This window comes from Pieris napi, chromosome 21 (genome assembly GCF_905475465.1).
Source record: "Pieris napi chromosome 21, ilPieNapi1.2, whole genome shotgun sequence".
In the NCBI taxonomy this organism is placed as follows: domain Eukaryota; kingdom Metazoa; phylum Arthropoda; class Insecta; order Lepidoptera; family Pieridae; genus Pieris; species Pieris napi.
The window spans coordinates 1,090,554-1,108,162 of NC_062254.1; the positions used below are offsets into that span (position 1 = coordinate 1,090,554).

General features: G+C 34.9%; 2 protein-coding genes and 1 long non-coding RNA gene across 5 annotated transcripts in view; 2 read left to right on the forward strand and 1 right to left on the reverse strand.

The window, feature by feature from the left end:
- Positions 1–17,609, forward strand: part of LOC125060154 (netrin receptor UNC5B-like) — a 96,265-nt gene that overhangs the window by 32,924 nt on the left and 45,732 nt on the right. For all 3 annotated transcript variants that reach the window (XM_047664919.1, XM_047664921.1, XM_047664920.1), the window contains exons 4-5: positions 7,969–8,168; positions 13,322–13,400. In XM_047664919.1, the coding sequence (XP_047520875.1) occupies positions 7,969–8,168; positions 13,322–13,400 (279 nt within the window). The remainder of the gene's footprint in view (positions 1–7,968; positions 8,169–13,321; positions 13,401–17,609) is intronic.
- On the forward strand, positions 13,675–15,154 carry LOC125060156. The gene is made up of 3 exons (XR_007118805.1): positions 13,675–14,476; positions 14,664–14,759; positions 14,941–15,154. It is a non-coding gene; the product is annotated as an uncharacterized LOC125060156 (long non-coding RNA).
- LOC125060155 (putative nuclease HARBI1) lies at positions 15,309–16,794 on the reverse strand. The gene is made up of 3 exons (XM_047664922.1): positions 16,376–16,794; positions 15,937–16,190; positions 15,309–15,820 (listed from the first exon to the last, which is right to left on the reverse strand). Exons 1-3 carry the CDS (start codon positions 16,585–16,587, stop codon positions 15,456–15,458), a joined length of 831 nt encoding a protein of 276 aa, XP_047520878.1. The 5' UTR covers positions 16,588–16,794; the 3' UTR covers positions 15,309–15,455.

A 17,609-nucleotide genomic window follows, 5' to 3' on the forward strand; every position in this document is an offset into this window, starting at 1 on the left:
GAGGACTAGTCGTCAGTTTAAACGTAATCACAAATTGAAATGCAATTACATCGCAATTGTACTTAGTAAGTTCTAATGTGTTTGAAACAAGAAACTTCGTATTTGGATCTCTGTGAAATTCAAGGAAAATTATTCACCTGAAGATTAGGATAAAACAGCTGTTTCGCTATCAATATTGTTCTTGCACCCACCGCAGAGCAACACATGTAGGAACATTAAACTGCGTATAAAGACTGTAAGTATCCGTAAATCTTTGCTTAGAAGACTTAGCTGTGACACTTTTACGCGCACTCTCGATTCCGTAAGATGCATAGTCTAGAAGATGAATCGTAAAACGTTGGAATCACTTACGAGAGGTGAGAACTAGTTGAATTATAGCGCGATTTGTTATGTTTGAAAATGCCCTATAATCCTAAATGATTTTTAGAATATTGGGGGCAAACGGCCAGGATGCTCACCTGATTTTAAGTGATACCGCCGCCCATGGACACTCATGACTCAATGCCAGAGGGCTTGCGAGTGCGACTTGCCGGCCTTTTAAGAATTAGTACACTCTTGAAGGACCCTTAGTCGAATTAGTATAGAAATACTTAAGTGGGCAGATGGTTCCACATAGTGATATTGCGCGGCAAAAACTGCCTTAAAAACGCTCAGTTCTGGAACGACGGACGTCGACGTGATACGGGTGGAATTACGAATTCTGCCTTGACGTCCGATGATGAAACTCAGCTGCAGGTATTATTCCGTACAACTCCTCTAAACACTCTCCGTAGTAAATGCGGTAGAAGATGCAAAGTGACCCTTCACACACAGACACAGTGTTTCTTAGTATAGAATACTTGTTACTGAAGACCTAGTCCACTTTAAGTAAGACGGATTAATAAAGTCTTATTATAGAATTAAATATATTTAAATTAAATACAGCATAACAGCTAAACCCTGAACCCATAAAATCCTTTAAACGTACCTAAATATAGAACTTAATAAAGTACTGTTAAATAAAGTATTAATAACATAAATAAATAGCAAAACAGTGTTTCACGGTTCAGCATTTGTATTCAAGTATCTTAAACCTATAAGGGTGAGATCTATAGAGCGCACTTAGACTTTGCTCAGACTTAACTATAACCATTCTTTACTTTTTTAAAGGATAATAAAGAAGGTATTGCATGAAATGAAACATCAATTTCTGTCTTAGCTTGAGCTTAGCTTAATCTCACCGTTAAAATGTCTATAAATATACTAAATCATAGTTTAACCTTAGTGTTTTTCGTAAGTAAAGTCTGAGCAAAGTCCAAGTGCGCACTATAGATCTCACCCTAAGTTTCAGCCGCGAGTGTCCTAATTGACGTTCATCTCCTACACTAAGTATTATATCATTAATAGCCGTGTAGTTGCCTCTTCTGAGCGTATTTAAAGCTCGTGGAACAATTAAAACTGTCGGAATGAGAATTTAAAGCGTGTACAGTATGCAATTAGGGCGAGTGGCGTCTTCGTATATTTAGATGTTATGAGCGTCATGTATAACGATTTCCTAGCATATTAGTTGTATCACGTTAATACTGGGTACATATATAGGGTAGACCATATGTCTCACTATTTTCCTGTTAATAGAATATGCCAAAAGCCAAAATAATACCTAATCGTCCTAGATCAAACTGGTTGGCTGTGTTTACTACAACTTTTAAATCAGGATAAAAATGTGGAGGAGATGAATTTGAGGTTGTAACATTACTATATTGTTAATATGTGAGTGTCCATGAACGGCTGTATCACTTAACATAAAGTGCCCGCTTGTCTCCTATTACATAAAAAAATACATTCAATTTGTGTCAAAGTATCTATAGTAGCCTTTCTTAAGGTTCACAACTGAGCATTTTTCAAGGCATTTTGCCGCATACCATCACTTTTTGGAACCAGCTGCCAACTAAAGTATTTCCGAACCAATTCGACTTAGGGTCCTTCAAGGAAATGGCGTACCTTTTCATTCCTGAAATTTGGTAATCTATAGTAGACTTAGTAAGGTTAAACCCAAAAAGTTGACGGTGTGTGTCGAGCTAAATCACCTACTTACCAAAATAGATAACGATATCAAATAGTGTAGTGTAGATAGTATGTGTGTTTGTGTATGATAATAGGTTTAATTATATTTTGACTTAATTATTCCGTTGTCATACCAATAAACGATCTATTTTATATTAGCCTAAATGAACCTTTGAGGAACAATTACACCCGCATACTCACTCATATGACATTCAAAAATATCATTGATTGAAATGTCAATTATAATAACTTGATATCTTAACAAAATAGGGCCTTTAGCGATCCAATTCCAATTATGGGACAGTTTCCATTGCGCAATGATGGTACAAGGCAAGAGCGGTAGTGTTTACATCAGAATAATAGTATATTTTTATATAAGCCCCGGCTAACATAAACATTGAATAATGATATACTCGTACTCGCAATTACAGGTTTTTGGTTTTTCCGTAAAATATCCCAACTTTTCTTTCCATAAAAACCTTTCCCAAAGTTCAAGGCATACTTTAATATAATACTCGATATGGTCCAGTCGTCTTCGAGTTTTTCAACATATTTTGCGATTCATATTTATTCATGTTTTTATATGAATATGATAGGTTGTGATAAAAATTTGTAATAAACTAATCAAGCGCCTGAATATATATAAAGATAAATTTATTTGAACAAAAGAAAATGAATTACATTTTTTATGAAATTAATTTTACTTCTGTATTTAGTATAAAAAGTGACTTAAACAGTAATAAATAAATACCTGGTTCTCTAGGTATAGATAAAACCGTCTGGGTATATAGTATAATACTTAGTTCCCTCATCTGTCACCTACATGAGTGGTTGACACCTTATTTCGTCAACGCCTTATAACTTCGCTGAAGTAGAATGCTTATATTAGATCCTCCGGTTTTCTGAAAAGCAGAGCACCTGGAGTGACTCGAGTCCACATATACCTGTCCTTTTGGCGCTTCAAGGCATTTCCACCATAACGAAAAAAAGTATTTTCTGCTATTAATTTTGACTTCATATAAAATTTAAGACTTCGTATCTATTACGAACAAAGAGAAATACAAGTTACTTTTCTCTTTATAAGCCGATTAATAACCGTAGACTCCTTAAGTCGGTAAATGGAATTGTGTTTTGAAATAATATTCTTTTATATTCTTCAAATAATAACTTGAGTACCTACCTACTTATAATAATAATTATAACAAGTGCATTTTTTAATACATTATGATAATGTCGGTCTATTAAAAATAATACAGATGCTACAAGTAAAGATATACCGTAACATGTTTAAAAGAAAATGAAAGAACAGGTAACCGGCTAAAACATCGTTAAAATGTTTTATGAGTGTTAACATATATATGTAATTATCACTCTACTATCTATTACCAATTATCATGACACTTTGAGTAAAACCATTTAAAATACTGCAATTATACAGGTTTGTTTTAGATACACGAAAGAAGTGTGTTTGCACATTTCACAAAGGATCCGAATTCATTTGTATGCGTAGCTAGTTGATGTCCTATGTCCACCTTTGTCTGCATTTCCGGGCCGCGGAGCCGACATGGCGAAAATTCCTAAACAGCATGAGAACAGTATCAATTCACACAGTTTTGACTCACACCATAAGATTCGAACATTGATTAAAATGGTCGTATATACAAGTTCCCAAATTCAAATTAAGAATGTAAGAAGCTTTTTGAAAAGCTTTAATCTATGTATTAGAGTAAGCTCCTTACGTACGTCACAATACCAACACAACCCAAACGGTTTATTTTCTTAATAAATGTTTTTTCCCAAGTTTTATGTTTTACCCTTTTTGTATTAATATGTATTCCATTTTTGGCTATATTTTTAGTATTGTAGAATTACGATAAAATAAATTCTACTTAGAGCAAAGCTAGTTTGTAAGAAAAATAGTTCAGGACTATAAAAAATTAATTACAATTCAATGATTAATTCATTAAACCATTAATTGCATTTCCCTACACAATTTCCATATTAAATTATACAATTATACAAAATCAATAGCTCGCTTCCGCTTTTAAATTGCATAACAACACGTTCTCACGTCAATCTTAATAAAAACTAATAAAAAAATAATCGAAGATCGACGATTATTGTGCTCTAGTCCCACGAGCATAATTGCTCTTCATTTACCAATTAAACGAGGCGAGTTGTAATGGAAATTGCTAGGAAATAGTATTGTGATTGATTGTTGAACTAAAATTTATTTAATGCCTTAGTGACATATATTTATTTATTTATTCCACACCACTATTCTATCTTTACAGTTATTACTAATGCGATAGAACAACACATTCATTATTCCCACACCAATTGAGCTACATAAAAAAAAATTACAAAAATATATTTATATACCTAAATCTTATAACTAATAATATAGGAAGCAACTCTTGCGAACTTAGACAGTGTACAAACAAATAGGTCTACCTCAACAGAAATTCTATTTATTATATGTATTGCACGGGTGAGTGGCGCTTCGCTAACCAAGTCGGAATGTGCCCGCGGTATATCCAAAAGTTGTATTCTGTTAGAGTATATCTAATCAGTCGTAGAATCCTTTTTAAATTTGTAAAACACCGATCAATCTTTATTCTATTTATTCTTTATTATCTTCATTAAAAAAGTTGAATTACTGAACTTTAGTTTAATCTTAAACTACCACATGCAATATAATCAAAAATTATTCATAGACAAGCAGAAACTTATAAACGGCAAATCTAAAAATTCACTGTGGCTGTTGACCAAACTTTTTATATTCGTTATTATGTTCTATTTATTATTATTAATATGTAGGTAAAGAACATTGTAAAACTAAATAAAATTATACTTAAAACGGTTTCAAAAGAAATTTATTGAGTGAGAGTATAAATAATTGATTTATCGGCTAAATGCATTATATAAACTAAGTATGTAGCATTTGGCCTACGGAAGTATCTCACTTAAAGATACTTAAGTAACCAAACCATATAAAATTACAGTATATAAGTGTATAATGAATAGGGGATTCAAAGTATTACCCTTGCAGAAGGGTTGATTAGTACAGGGCAACCCTACTATATTTAGACACGAAGAATACATGTTCGGTGCATTTTTACATCGTAATATTGAACGCAGTTTATAGATATTATAAAAGCTAGACTTCCGGAAATGTTTTGTCACGAATTTTTATATACAGTGCATACTCTTTATAACGAAAGACTCTCTATAACATAACAATGAGTTGAATTTGTTTGGTTTACTCAAAAGCGATACATTATTTCTACACTCCCTATAACGAATAAAAATGCTCGGTCCCTTGAAATTCGTTCTAAAGAGTAAACAGGGTATATGCTATAGGTATATTAAACTATCGTAAACACAATGTGCGGTATGCCTAGTTACCTAACTTTTAGACGTAACCTAAGTCATTGTGTGTTAAACGTACTATATTAATATTGAAAGTTGAAAAATACCTTCAGGTATATTTTTACTCTCCATCCTGAAAAGTCTAACAGCCCATTAAATCTTAATCTTATCTTAATATATATATATAAATTACGTGTCACGTTGTTTGTCCGCTATGGACTCCTAAACTACCGAACCGATATCAATCAAATTTGCACACCGTGTGCAGTTTGATCTAACTTAAAAGACAGGATAGCTTACATCTTAATTTATACCCGCAATATTATTTTATTGCAAATTATTTGTTTACTATTTGACAGTCACAATTCTAACAGATGGCGCTGTGTCGAAAGTACCAACGTTTCACATAAGGTACAATTTAATGGCTTTACCACCAAAAAAGCATGGTGGTTCCCATGACTGGTGTTCACCTACCGTTTCCCTTGAATAGTTTACTACTATGTAATATAACAAAAACCTTAGCCACTGTAACGCTTGGCCGAATCTGCTAGTTTATAATAAGGCCAGCCAGATTAATTAATGATTGTATGTATAAAAAACTTCGTCCAGATTGTCTTTAAACATAAGCTTTTGAAGATATAAGGGTGGAAAAATACCATATAAAGATTAATGTACGAACGTGAGATCTATACCTGGCTATACCAAAGAGTCCTAGAGATTCGCACAAAGGTTGTCAGCAGAACAAACATATCGCGGGAGAGTAATGGAGCGTGCTCCACTCAGATTTATGGCGCGCACTCAAGAGTCTGTTCATTTTGAAAACACTAATCTTGAAATAGGATATTTCTGTGATTGAAATAGTTCCATGTTTTGATATGATTTCAACAATGCTTTTGTGACGAAAATGACAACGAATTTATTCCCTACAAATACAACTTAATAATTAAGTCATTTAATAAATACAGTAGAAAATACTAGCAAATGGATTTCAGTTTTGCAGACGATACATTATTTTTAGTTTAGCTATGCTGATATTTAAAGAATTCGCGACGTAAATGTCAACGTCAAACAGACACTACCTCATAAGTTATTGGATTTATCTTCCCAAAATTTTTACTACCGATATACAAAAAAATAAAAATAAATCAGTGGTGCTACAACCTCTTTAGGTCTTGGCCTCAGATTTCTGAATCTGTTTCATGATCATTTTTAAATCTAATAGGCAAGTAGGTGATCAGCCTCCAGTGTCTGACACACGCAGTCGACTTTTTGGGTTTAAGACATGTCGGTTTCCTCGCGATGTTTTCCTTCACCGTTTGAGCAAATGTTAAATGCGCACATAGAAAGAAAGTCCATAGGTGCACAGCCGGGGATCGAACCTACGGTAACCTACGACCTCTGGTATGAGAGTCGCACGCTGAATCCACTCGGCCAACACTGCTCCACTACCGACATACAACTGAGCGTTTTTTGCCGCGCACCGCCACATTGTGGAACCAGTTGCCCACTGAAGTATTTCCGAACCAATTGGACTTAGGGCCTTCAAGAATAGAGTGTACAAATTCTATTCCAAATCGGTATCACTTCAGGAGCCTCCTGCTAGGTTGCCCCAGTTCTACAAAAAAATACATTAAAAAATCATAATCAACTATAATTTATAAAAACATAAATTAAGTCCGCAAACGTACTTACGAGCTATCTGGCGTTGTCCATGCGGCAGTGTAACTTATCAGCAGGTGAACCTCCTGCCCGTTTGTATTCTATAATAAATGTATATAGATAACAATTATTAATACTCACAAGTTAGCGTCATTTGCGTAAATCCATCTGCGACACAGTCTTAAATTATTTATATGAACAATTAAAACACTTAAGAGCTTCTTGTTAATTATGTTCGCGTTTAAACATAAATCCTGTACAATATAAAAGACACCGAGCAAGACAGATGGTGTAAATTGTCAGAAGAATATATTAAAAGCTTTGTTCCAAGTCAAAACAGATAAATTCAGGACGTTATAATTTATTACGACACATTTGGAGTTGAAATCTGCATGGACATGCGGTGTAAAGAATGAAAAATATATGTCGCGCCAAGTACGTTACTATATTTATAAAACATATATATATATTTGGTTTCGATATTTTGTAATAACGTAAAATGTGTACTTTTCGCAAGTATATTTATTTATTGCAGCTTTTAATTATGCGTTTAATTTGCCTGTAGTAAGCTTTTGATAACGCTTATCTTACCAAAACAATCTTGGTACTTAAAAGTTTACAAGCTTTTAATCACCATTTTAAGATCATCAATTAAACATAGTTTGCAGGTTTTAGAACCGATAACATTATTATTGCAACTTGCATTGATGGTTGCTGCGTCAGAACAACTAAAAGATGTTGCTAATTTGGCACAGATTCTGGTTCTGTTTCATCCCAAGGAAATTTCTTATGTATAACTATTTTTCGGTATTAAATATTCAATCATAACCAAAATACTCTTAGAGATATTGCAGATGAAAACAAAATCAGCTAACAATTTAACTCCTTTTTCAGATCTTAAGAAGCAGTTTGCAATATCACCAGCCTCCACATCAGTGGAAGCCGGGTCTGCAGCATCATTACGCTGTTCGCCACCAAGCGCTGCACCATCTCCGAGGATATCCTGGCTGAAGAATGGCATCCCACTCCAGCAAGACCATAACGTACTTATTTCTGCTGAAGGCAACTTGCTGATATCGAGGGCTTCTTTACAGGTAAATAAAAAAGCATGTACTTTAGCTATATATAAATACCTCTCGACCGTAAGTATATTTTGGTCTGGTATGTTATCTATATGGTATGGTAATTCAGAACTGATTTCATATCAGTTAATGTCGTTATTTCGATGAATCGACTTACGTGAATCTGACAAGAATAAAGTAACATCTTAAAAGATAAGGTTGGCCTAGTGGCTTCAGCGTGCAACTCTCATCTCTCATCGAACCTATGACGATCCCCGGCTGTGCACCAATGGCCTTTGTTTCAATTGGCGCATTAAACATTCGCTCGAACGGTGAAGGAAAACATCGTGAGGAAACGGGCTTGTCTTAGACCCAAAAAAAGTCGACGGCGTGTGTCAGGCACAAGAGTCTGATCTGTGGCAATTAGATTGACATGATTATGAAATAGAAATCTGAGGCCTAGACCTAAAAAGTTGTAGCGCATTTTATTTATTTATACAGAGGTTAAACTATTTAAGCGAGTGAAAATAAACTTAAATAAATATTTATTTCAATTTAAAAAAGCTCCTTTCCGTTGAGTAACAAAATATTCGTAATACATATTCATTTTCATCCGTGAAAAGCTTTATAACTTCTTTAAGTTAATTAAAAACGGAATATTTCATATTGTAACGTGATTAACTCAAACTTTCATTCGCTATTGTTTTATTTTAAAACTAATTCTGTTCATGAAATTTATGCCGAGTCGGATCAAGCTTGGGAATGCTATTGTATGAAACATTATCTTATTTGCATTTTGTTATTATTTTTGGGCGTAGTCCTGTTGAATATTGTTACATTGTTTTGTAGTTGTAGTTTGATAAAGCATGCTTTCTAAATAAGAGTTCATTGCCTTTGATCAGAGGTATGCTATGATTCTTATTATCTGTTTGATACTCGACTGCGCAATTAAAATTTCTTGAAGCTTATGGTCATATTTACACAGCCATGTCGAAAAGGGAAGTGGGCAGTATAAGGCTCACTCGCGCTGCCACTGTTCATTGTACTATTGACATTGTTCGCTAAAAGAATAAATTCAAGCGTGAACACAAATTGGCGACGATATTGCTGTAGGCAAGGTATTATACCTGGTTTAGGTGCAAATACTGATCCCGTATTTGTCGATAAAGGAAAAAGCATAACAAACAAGTAAACAATTTTAATTATTTTAGTAACTTTGTGATATTCAATTGTTTTAATTATCTTTGGATATGTATTAAGTAAAATCTTAATAAGCTTTTAAATAAACCGTTCATTTTAATTACAAGTTTATCGTTGTTCTCATCAATCTCATTCTATACTTTTATGAGGTCATAAACATGGGAATCTTAAACTGTAATTAATTTAACCGCAAATTAAAACAATGATAACATGTGTTACAATCATGATGAATACCGACTTTAAATATTTAACTATTTTAATTACAACTCTGTAAGTACTGCATTTACATTAACTGCCAGTTCTCAAATCAAGGGTGTAGAATGGACGATAAGAATTTTCAATAAACTCTCCGCCACTCTTTTTAATCGCCATATTTTAGTAATACACAATGTTTGAAAGAAGCTGCAACCATTACACCATGTTCCACATGACATCTTAAGTAATTAATAGTTAGCATAATCCTGCTTCAAAATTCGTGGTCTTCCATTTGTTTGAGAGGAGATTTAATAAGAATTATTTTATATGTCAAGCTCTTGCCAATTTATCACTTGAAGCTCGCGTAACCCTTTTTTCATTTGTTTTCCTAAAAAATTCTACATCCACCCGTGGGCCGTCGTCCAGTCGGTTATGGTTGGTAGACTCAGTTTCCGCACTTAGGTTCATAACTGTTGTGCGTAAAGTCCTGGCAAATTAAGCCAGCCTAGCTCCTTACAGAAGCACAGAAGTCTCCTGGGCACTTCACAGGCTTCACGGAGCGACTTCACTGCTCCGATTCCAGGACTACGTGGGTGACTGATTCCTCTGAAATAGCCTCGGCACATGGGGCGGTCTGTCGCGCCTAGGAAAAGATGTTTATGAAGATGACAATCGCCCGCCCCAGAGATTAGTTCTATTATCGTTCAGTCGGTATTGCCAGATACTTTCTCAAAACATTTTCCCCAAAATGATGGCTAACAAAGGGTTTTTGGGTTCTCCATATTTTTCCTTTAGTTCTCAACTCTAGACAGATCCTTTAAGATGGTTATCTAAAGCTGAAAATCCTGAATTAGCTTCATTAAGCACTCAGTGAGTCATACACATGCGTCAGTGACACACGTGGTCACTGAGCCGTGTTTGTAACTTTTGATGGCATTATTCGTGATTTTGCTTTTCTCAGTGATTGTGACAGCCTACAAAATTGTGGTACATTTATCATGCGCTTTAGTCATCAAATGTGCCAATTACGGAGCACCAGTATAATTAAACATGTGATGTCAGAACCGCAATAACTCATAAGGGATGATGTATGAACTTTATAAATATGGCGGTGCGTTCAGTGCTGTACAAAATTAACTATAAATGTAATCTACTAGACACGATTGATCTCTATTTTCTAGAATGTTCATATATAACTTTTTGTAAAACTACAATTTAAACTGCTTAATTGAAGCAAAATACTTAGTGAAAAATAGAAATAATTAAATATTAATAAAAAGAAGATAATTTTTTTTTAAAGTTTGGTCCCTGTGGCAGTGTAACGCTGGGTCATCATTTCCTCGCTGTATTCCGATACTTTATGGTTGAGCGAGGAAAGCACCAGCTCGGGTCACCGGTACTATCTACCAGGCGCCACCTAAAATCTTAAATTAGCGCCTGTGCACTTGAACCCCATAGCCCAAGAGTCTACTCCAAAGGAAACAAAATCGAAATACATAGATAATATATAGCTATTTTAATAATATAAACGTAAGAGTGGCTATTGCTATTTGCATCATCATCATCATCATCGGACGTCAAGGCAGAATATGAAATTTCACCTCGATATCCGTCGTTCCACAACTAAGCGTTATTTAAGGCAGTTTTATCCGCGCACCACTACTTTGGAACCAGCTGTCCACTGAAGTATTTCCGAACCAATTTGACTTAGGGTCCTTCAAGAAAAGAGCGTACCAATTCTTAAAAGGCGGGCAACGCACTGAGATCCGCATTGAGATCCCTCTGGCAATGTAAGTGTCTGGGCGGCGGTATCACTTAACATCAGATGAGCCTGCCCGTCTGCAGTTTGTTATATAAAAAAAATATAAACATCATAAAAGTAATCCAGATATCTAGCAAAATCTAAAATGTCTAGTTTTACACATACATTTTAATTTCATGAATTTTGCTCTTAACAATAACCGTTCTATTTACAAATATAGCCAATTTACAAAAATCTAAACCCTTCCCAGCTATCAGGCTATCTAATAGTGAAAAGCATAAAAAAATCCGTTCGGTAGATTTGAGTTTATCTCATTCATCTAGACAGACACGTTGTTGGATACTTCATTTTATAATATGCAAGAATTTAAGATAACAATCACCTCGTGTTAGACCGCACAATCCTTTCAACCTTGATTTATTATTGTCCTGCGACTAATTAGTCGCGACCGACATTTATTAATTGCGACACGCGTCGGTGTCACGTCGCCTTTTTGCGATCGCTCTTTGGAGGCAGAAAAAGTAAATTTATTTTATATTTCTCGGAATAGTCCTAAGTAAATTAGTTCGAGTACGCCCTGAGAGCATGTTTGTTTATATGAAGTGCTTTGGTAAATATGAAATGAGAGTGAGTTGGTACTGAATATCTTTTCCTATGTTCCACCCGTATCACCTCGACGTCCGTCGTTCTACAACTGAACGTTATTAGGGCAGTTTTTGTTGCGCACCACCACTATATGGAACCAGCTGCCCAAACCAATTCGACTTAGGGTCCTTCAAGAAAAGAGTGTACCATGTGTATTTACTAGGCCGGCAACGCACTCCCCCTCTGGCATTGAGAGTATCCATGGGCTATCACTTAAAATCAGGTGAGCCTCCTGCCCGTTTGCCCTTCTATATCAAAGTTACGTCTTTACACAACCTTCGAGGTTCGATCATGTAGTATTTTATGTATAAAGGCGAGATGCGGTTCTCGTCACTGAATGATCTACTCCTGGTATTACCAGAAGGGAGTCTTTGGTTTCATTCCAGGTGAAAAAAATACTGAAATACTTACCTTTAAGATGGCACACATATGTCAGGCCCTGCCCCAATTATATGATCGAGTATTTAAATAGTTAGATTTTATTTAAAGCACTAATCACTAGCTAGAAAACGTTTTAAAACTATCAGAAACAGCTGTCTCTTCCAAGTCCAGAATGTGAGTGCTAATCACAACACCCCGTAGTTAAAGTATCCCGTTTTATAAACACTGCAATTAAAAGTCATCAATCGTCAATTCCTATTACAATGTAATCAAGACCCAGTGTCACAGCACCGCGATAGAATTGCAAATTGTTAACACCATCTCTCGTTTCCTACAAAGCACTCCGCTAATTACCCTTTGCGGCGAGACATGTATTAATTGCAACCAGTGTCAACCGCTCTGTAACATTACCGTGTACCATTTTCTTAATTAAATGTTTATGGAGATACGTCGGACGTTTTTTACACTGAATATGTTTTGCTTTTTATATTTTCTGAACTTCATTTTGCTCTGGGCGATATGTGCATCCTGTCGTGCATTTAATTCACAGATTAAAAATGTATAAAAGGAAGACTTAAAACACATACGCCATATTGTATCTTTAACGTGAGTCTATTATTTTTGTTTAAGAGTCGTTATACCCTTGTGATCGAGCGTGTGGTTATATGTATTATTTGTGGGATTCTCGGTTGGATTTTTATGCATTACTAGCTAATCTGGAAAATGTTCTTTTGTCATATATAAATAACAGTATTAAAATCGCTTTAAAAAGGAGTTTGATGGAAGGGTGAAACTTAATTATTTAATATAATTTTAATGCCAAATCATTTAAAATGATTTGTCTTAACAATACAAACAATTTACACTAAGATATATAAGGTCTAATAATTCTAAAAACTTCATAAAAATCAGTCAAGCCGTTTTGGAAGGATGTAGTCACACACGAGAATTGTATAAATATAAATAGATTTTAAACGATATTGAGATTGGCTTTTTGTTTCAGGACATGACCAACTACAGTTGCGTGGCTGAGAACATAGCCGGTAAAAGAATTTCTGAGCCTGCTACACTTACAGTATATGGTAAGTTATTCTATACCTACTATTTTTTATTATACAGTGTAAACTCTTTATAACGAATTTCAAGGAACCGAGAATATTTATTCGTTATAGACAGGTATCGTTATAGGGAATTCAAAATGCGTTATAGAGAGTTTTTAGTTATAACGAAGGACGTTATAAAGAAAGTACACTGTGTTACATATAATTCTTGAAAAACTTTAGATTGTTTTCCATATATACAGAACAAATTGATTCGTCACTGAATTCAACTAATTGGAATTCAAGTTACCAATGACTTAGGGTCTGTTTCACAATGTATGGATAAAGTACCAAATAGCTATGCAACACATAAATTATTTGGAAGATAAAAGTTCCGAATAAGAAACTTTGCGTTTCACAATCATATTTTATCCGGCACATAACTATCCGACACATAAAGAAGATTGTGGTAGCAACACCAAATTCGTATGTTCCGTTTTTTTGTTACGAACAAATAAAGTTACAAAATTCTATAGAAAAACATAGAACCTTAACCTTTTTGTTGGTCATTTAATATTACTTGTAATGAAACGGGCTGTCATTTTCACATGGTATTTTTGTTTGTTAGGTTATTGAGTATTTTAGTACATATTTTAGTTCGGTGCCTTCGGCTTGACCTTTCCGTTGTTTTTGTGATTCGAGGTGGATTCTTTAACTTAAAAAAATGTCTACGCAAAAACGTGAAAGAAGCGTCAATTTCAGCCGGGAAGAAGTTGAGCTTCTAACTTCGCTTGTTGCTGATCATAAAAATATATTAGAAAATAAAAAAAGTGACTCAGTCACCTGGCAGGAGAAAGAGCAGTGCTGGAAGACGTTAGAGGCGCTGTTTAATAGCACAAGTGGGGAAAACTTTCGCAGCGCTAAAACTTTAAAAGCTAAATACGAAGGCTTAAAGAGGGCTACAAGAAAAAAGTCTGCCTTGATACATGCTGAAACGTAACGTAAAGGAGGTGGCCCTAGTGCTGCTACTCCTCTTACCCCTATCGAGGAAAAAGTCAAAGACATGATATTGTTGTCTGTCGAAGGAATTGAAAGTCAATTTGACTCCGATCGCATTGGTAAGATATACAATACAAATTACTTTATTTTCTCTCACAAATGAAACAATATTACATACATATTATGATATAATTTTAGAAACAGAATCTATCCATTCAGTTGAGGCAGACGTTTGTACACAGAAGGAAGATTCTAATTGAGTTGTTGGTAAGTTAGTCGGACTTTACCTTTTATGTTTCACTTCAGGTGAATGTGGTAGTGCTACCCCAAAAAAATTGGCATTTGAAAAGTGGACCAACTGGAAGCCAAAATCTCTACGTTCCAAAAAACATCCCGCTTTATGTAAGTTATTTGTATTAAAGTAGATTTATTTCATTATTAGGTTTTGCCTATAGTCACCACGCTATATCTAAAACTCGCGGATAAGCCCTAAGTCGCTTTCATCGACACCCACAAGCAAATATTGGGTGGTACTACTCGTCTTTGCTGCCACCACACGGCTAACCAATCAATCTATTTTCAGCTACTCCGAAGATGAAAAGGCCATTCGAAAAAGTTGCTGATTCAAAATTAGAGATTGCGGATCTGCAAAAGAAGATTCTGGAGGTAGAGCTTCTAAATAAGAGAAAGCAATGGGCATTTGAAGAGGAAGAAAGAGAGCATAAAAGATAATTATGGGCCATAGAAAAAAATATGTTGTTAAATAAATTAGAAAAATAATCGATTTTGTGCCTGGAGCGAGGATGTATTGTAATAAAAATTTGTATTTTTATTTTAATAAAAGCATTGAATGTTTATTTAATTTATCTCAAAAATTTTGTAATTTATAAAATATTATAATAATAAAGCAAAATAATCACTAATAAGATTACTTCGCACACTTGCATTTCCCACGTTGTCAATTGCGCTTTGATCAATATCATCAGCAGGTTCATCTACTTGTTGCAGTAGTTCAAAATGTTCATCTCGCATATCAATAGCAATATTGTGCAACACCGCACATGCCACTATCACGGCTTGTACACGAGATACATGAAGTTAAATCTTTTTTGACAAAATGGGGAACCGGTTTTTCCAAACACCATATGTCCTTTCCACCACATTTCTGCTTCGAATTTGAGATTCGTTATATAGATGTTCTGCTGGAGTCGTGGGGTTTTGGAGTGGAGTTAGAAGGTATGAAGTATTTTCATAGCCTTTATCACCAACAATCAAAAGGTTTCCAAATTCTCCATTTATCAGTCTTTGTTTTAGGAATGAATTGTTGAAAATTGTTTGGTCATGTGCTGCTCCTGGCCATCTAGCCACTATGTCTAAAATCTTCAACTTTGCACTCACTACAGTTTGAACATTAAAAGAAAACTGTGACTTTCTGTCTCTCCATTCTTCTGCATTGTCTCCACCTAAAATGACAAAAGTTATATTATACAAACTAGAAACAATAATCGAATAAATAACAAAGTACAAACTACATAGTTTAATAGATATTATGTTTTTATATGGTTATTGGATCTTTTACCTGGAGATTTTATAGGAACATGGGTACAATCAATAGCGCCAATGAGTCTTGGAAATTTAGCTATGTTGTAAAACTCTGGCTGTATTTCTTGAGTATCGGTTGGAAATTTGATAAACTCAGGACGGAGCTGTGCAATAGCCTGTGAAATCAAGGTGACAATGCGACTGGCAGAAGCTTTGCTGACACCAGAGTATCCACCACCATAATATCTCAAAGTCAATAGTAGACGAGTAATCGGCATTATAACATGATTTCTGAAACAAACATGGCTTAGATTTGGTACATAAGGAATTCGTTGGTTAGGTAAATAGATTCCTATTCCTACTTATTTTGTCTAGGAAAACCAGACACAATAGAAAATCTATTGTTAAGTGGATCCAGCAGCGCTCATCTGGTAGCTAAACCAATCATTGCGGGTTGTATGTATGTAGGTACTTACCTTTCTGTAGGAGCAGAAATTGTTTCTTCAATCATTGAATAAACAAACATCACGGCTTCTTTAGTAAGTCTGAACCGTGTCCTAAAGTCCGTTTCGTCCAATGTCTCCATATAGTTGGTTCTATTCTGAAATACGGGATTCCTGCGCGGTGTTGTGATGCGATCAAAGTATTCATCAAACTCATCTTCAAGAGTTTCAAAAACGTCCATCATATTATTGAATCACAACGTTTTCTTGTCTGACATCAGTCAAACACACTTATGTTACAGATAAATTGTGCTATTTGCCACTTCATCCGACATATAACTTGTGATGGACTTTATGTGACGAATAGCGCTATCTGACAGTTGTGAAACGCAACAATAGTGTTTATCCTACCAATAAGTAATAAATAGCTTATTTGGAACTTATGTGGAACTTATCCGGACATTGTGAAACAGACCCTTAGACTTTATTTGTAACTAATATCACTAGATAAACAATGTTTTTATGTATTTTACGTCAAATTTAACATCAAAGTTTCAAAATGCACTATTGAATCGTATTTTACTAGCCGCCACGAAAAGCGACGAGGTTTTTTAAAGAAAATAAACTTGAAATGCGCTTTCCAAAACAATTTTTCATATTTGTGACTGTCCTGTAATTGTGAATCGAATAGAACCTTAGCTCAAACAATTATCGCACGTACGTCCCCTACAAAGGGCTGACCCTCTAATAAACTTAATTGGTCTCAGAGTGAAACCGGAATAACTGTTCCAATTAGAGCTTTGTCTATGGAATTCGGTAAACAAGTTTGCGCCGTGGTTTCGGCTGAACTTAACCGCTATTGTTCTCTTGGTTAGCGCTGGGTTAATTAGAAAACCGGTTCGTTATGTTGTGCTTTATTTCACTATATACGTATTAGTCTAGTAGCTCGACCCTGGCTGTTTATTCCCCAATAGATTTTTGTATACACGCAACTATTGCAAACGCTTGAGAAATTTTGGCTAGGAAACTAGTATGAAAATTGTCGTATGTCAGACCGGAAAAAAATTGTATGTCAGGTCAGAAAATTGTTGTATGTCAGACCGGAAAATTGTCGTATGTCAGACCGGTAAAATATCCTATGTCAGACCGGATAATTTGCATATGTCAGAACGGAAAATTGTCGTATGACCGGAACATTTACATTATTTTTTATATGAGACATAAAGGGAGATAGTCTCTAACGATTGCTCACCACTGGTTTTTTATT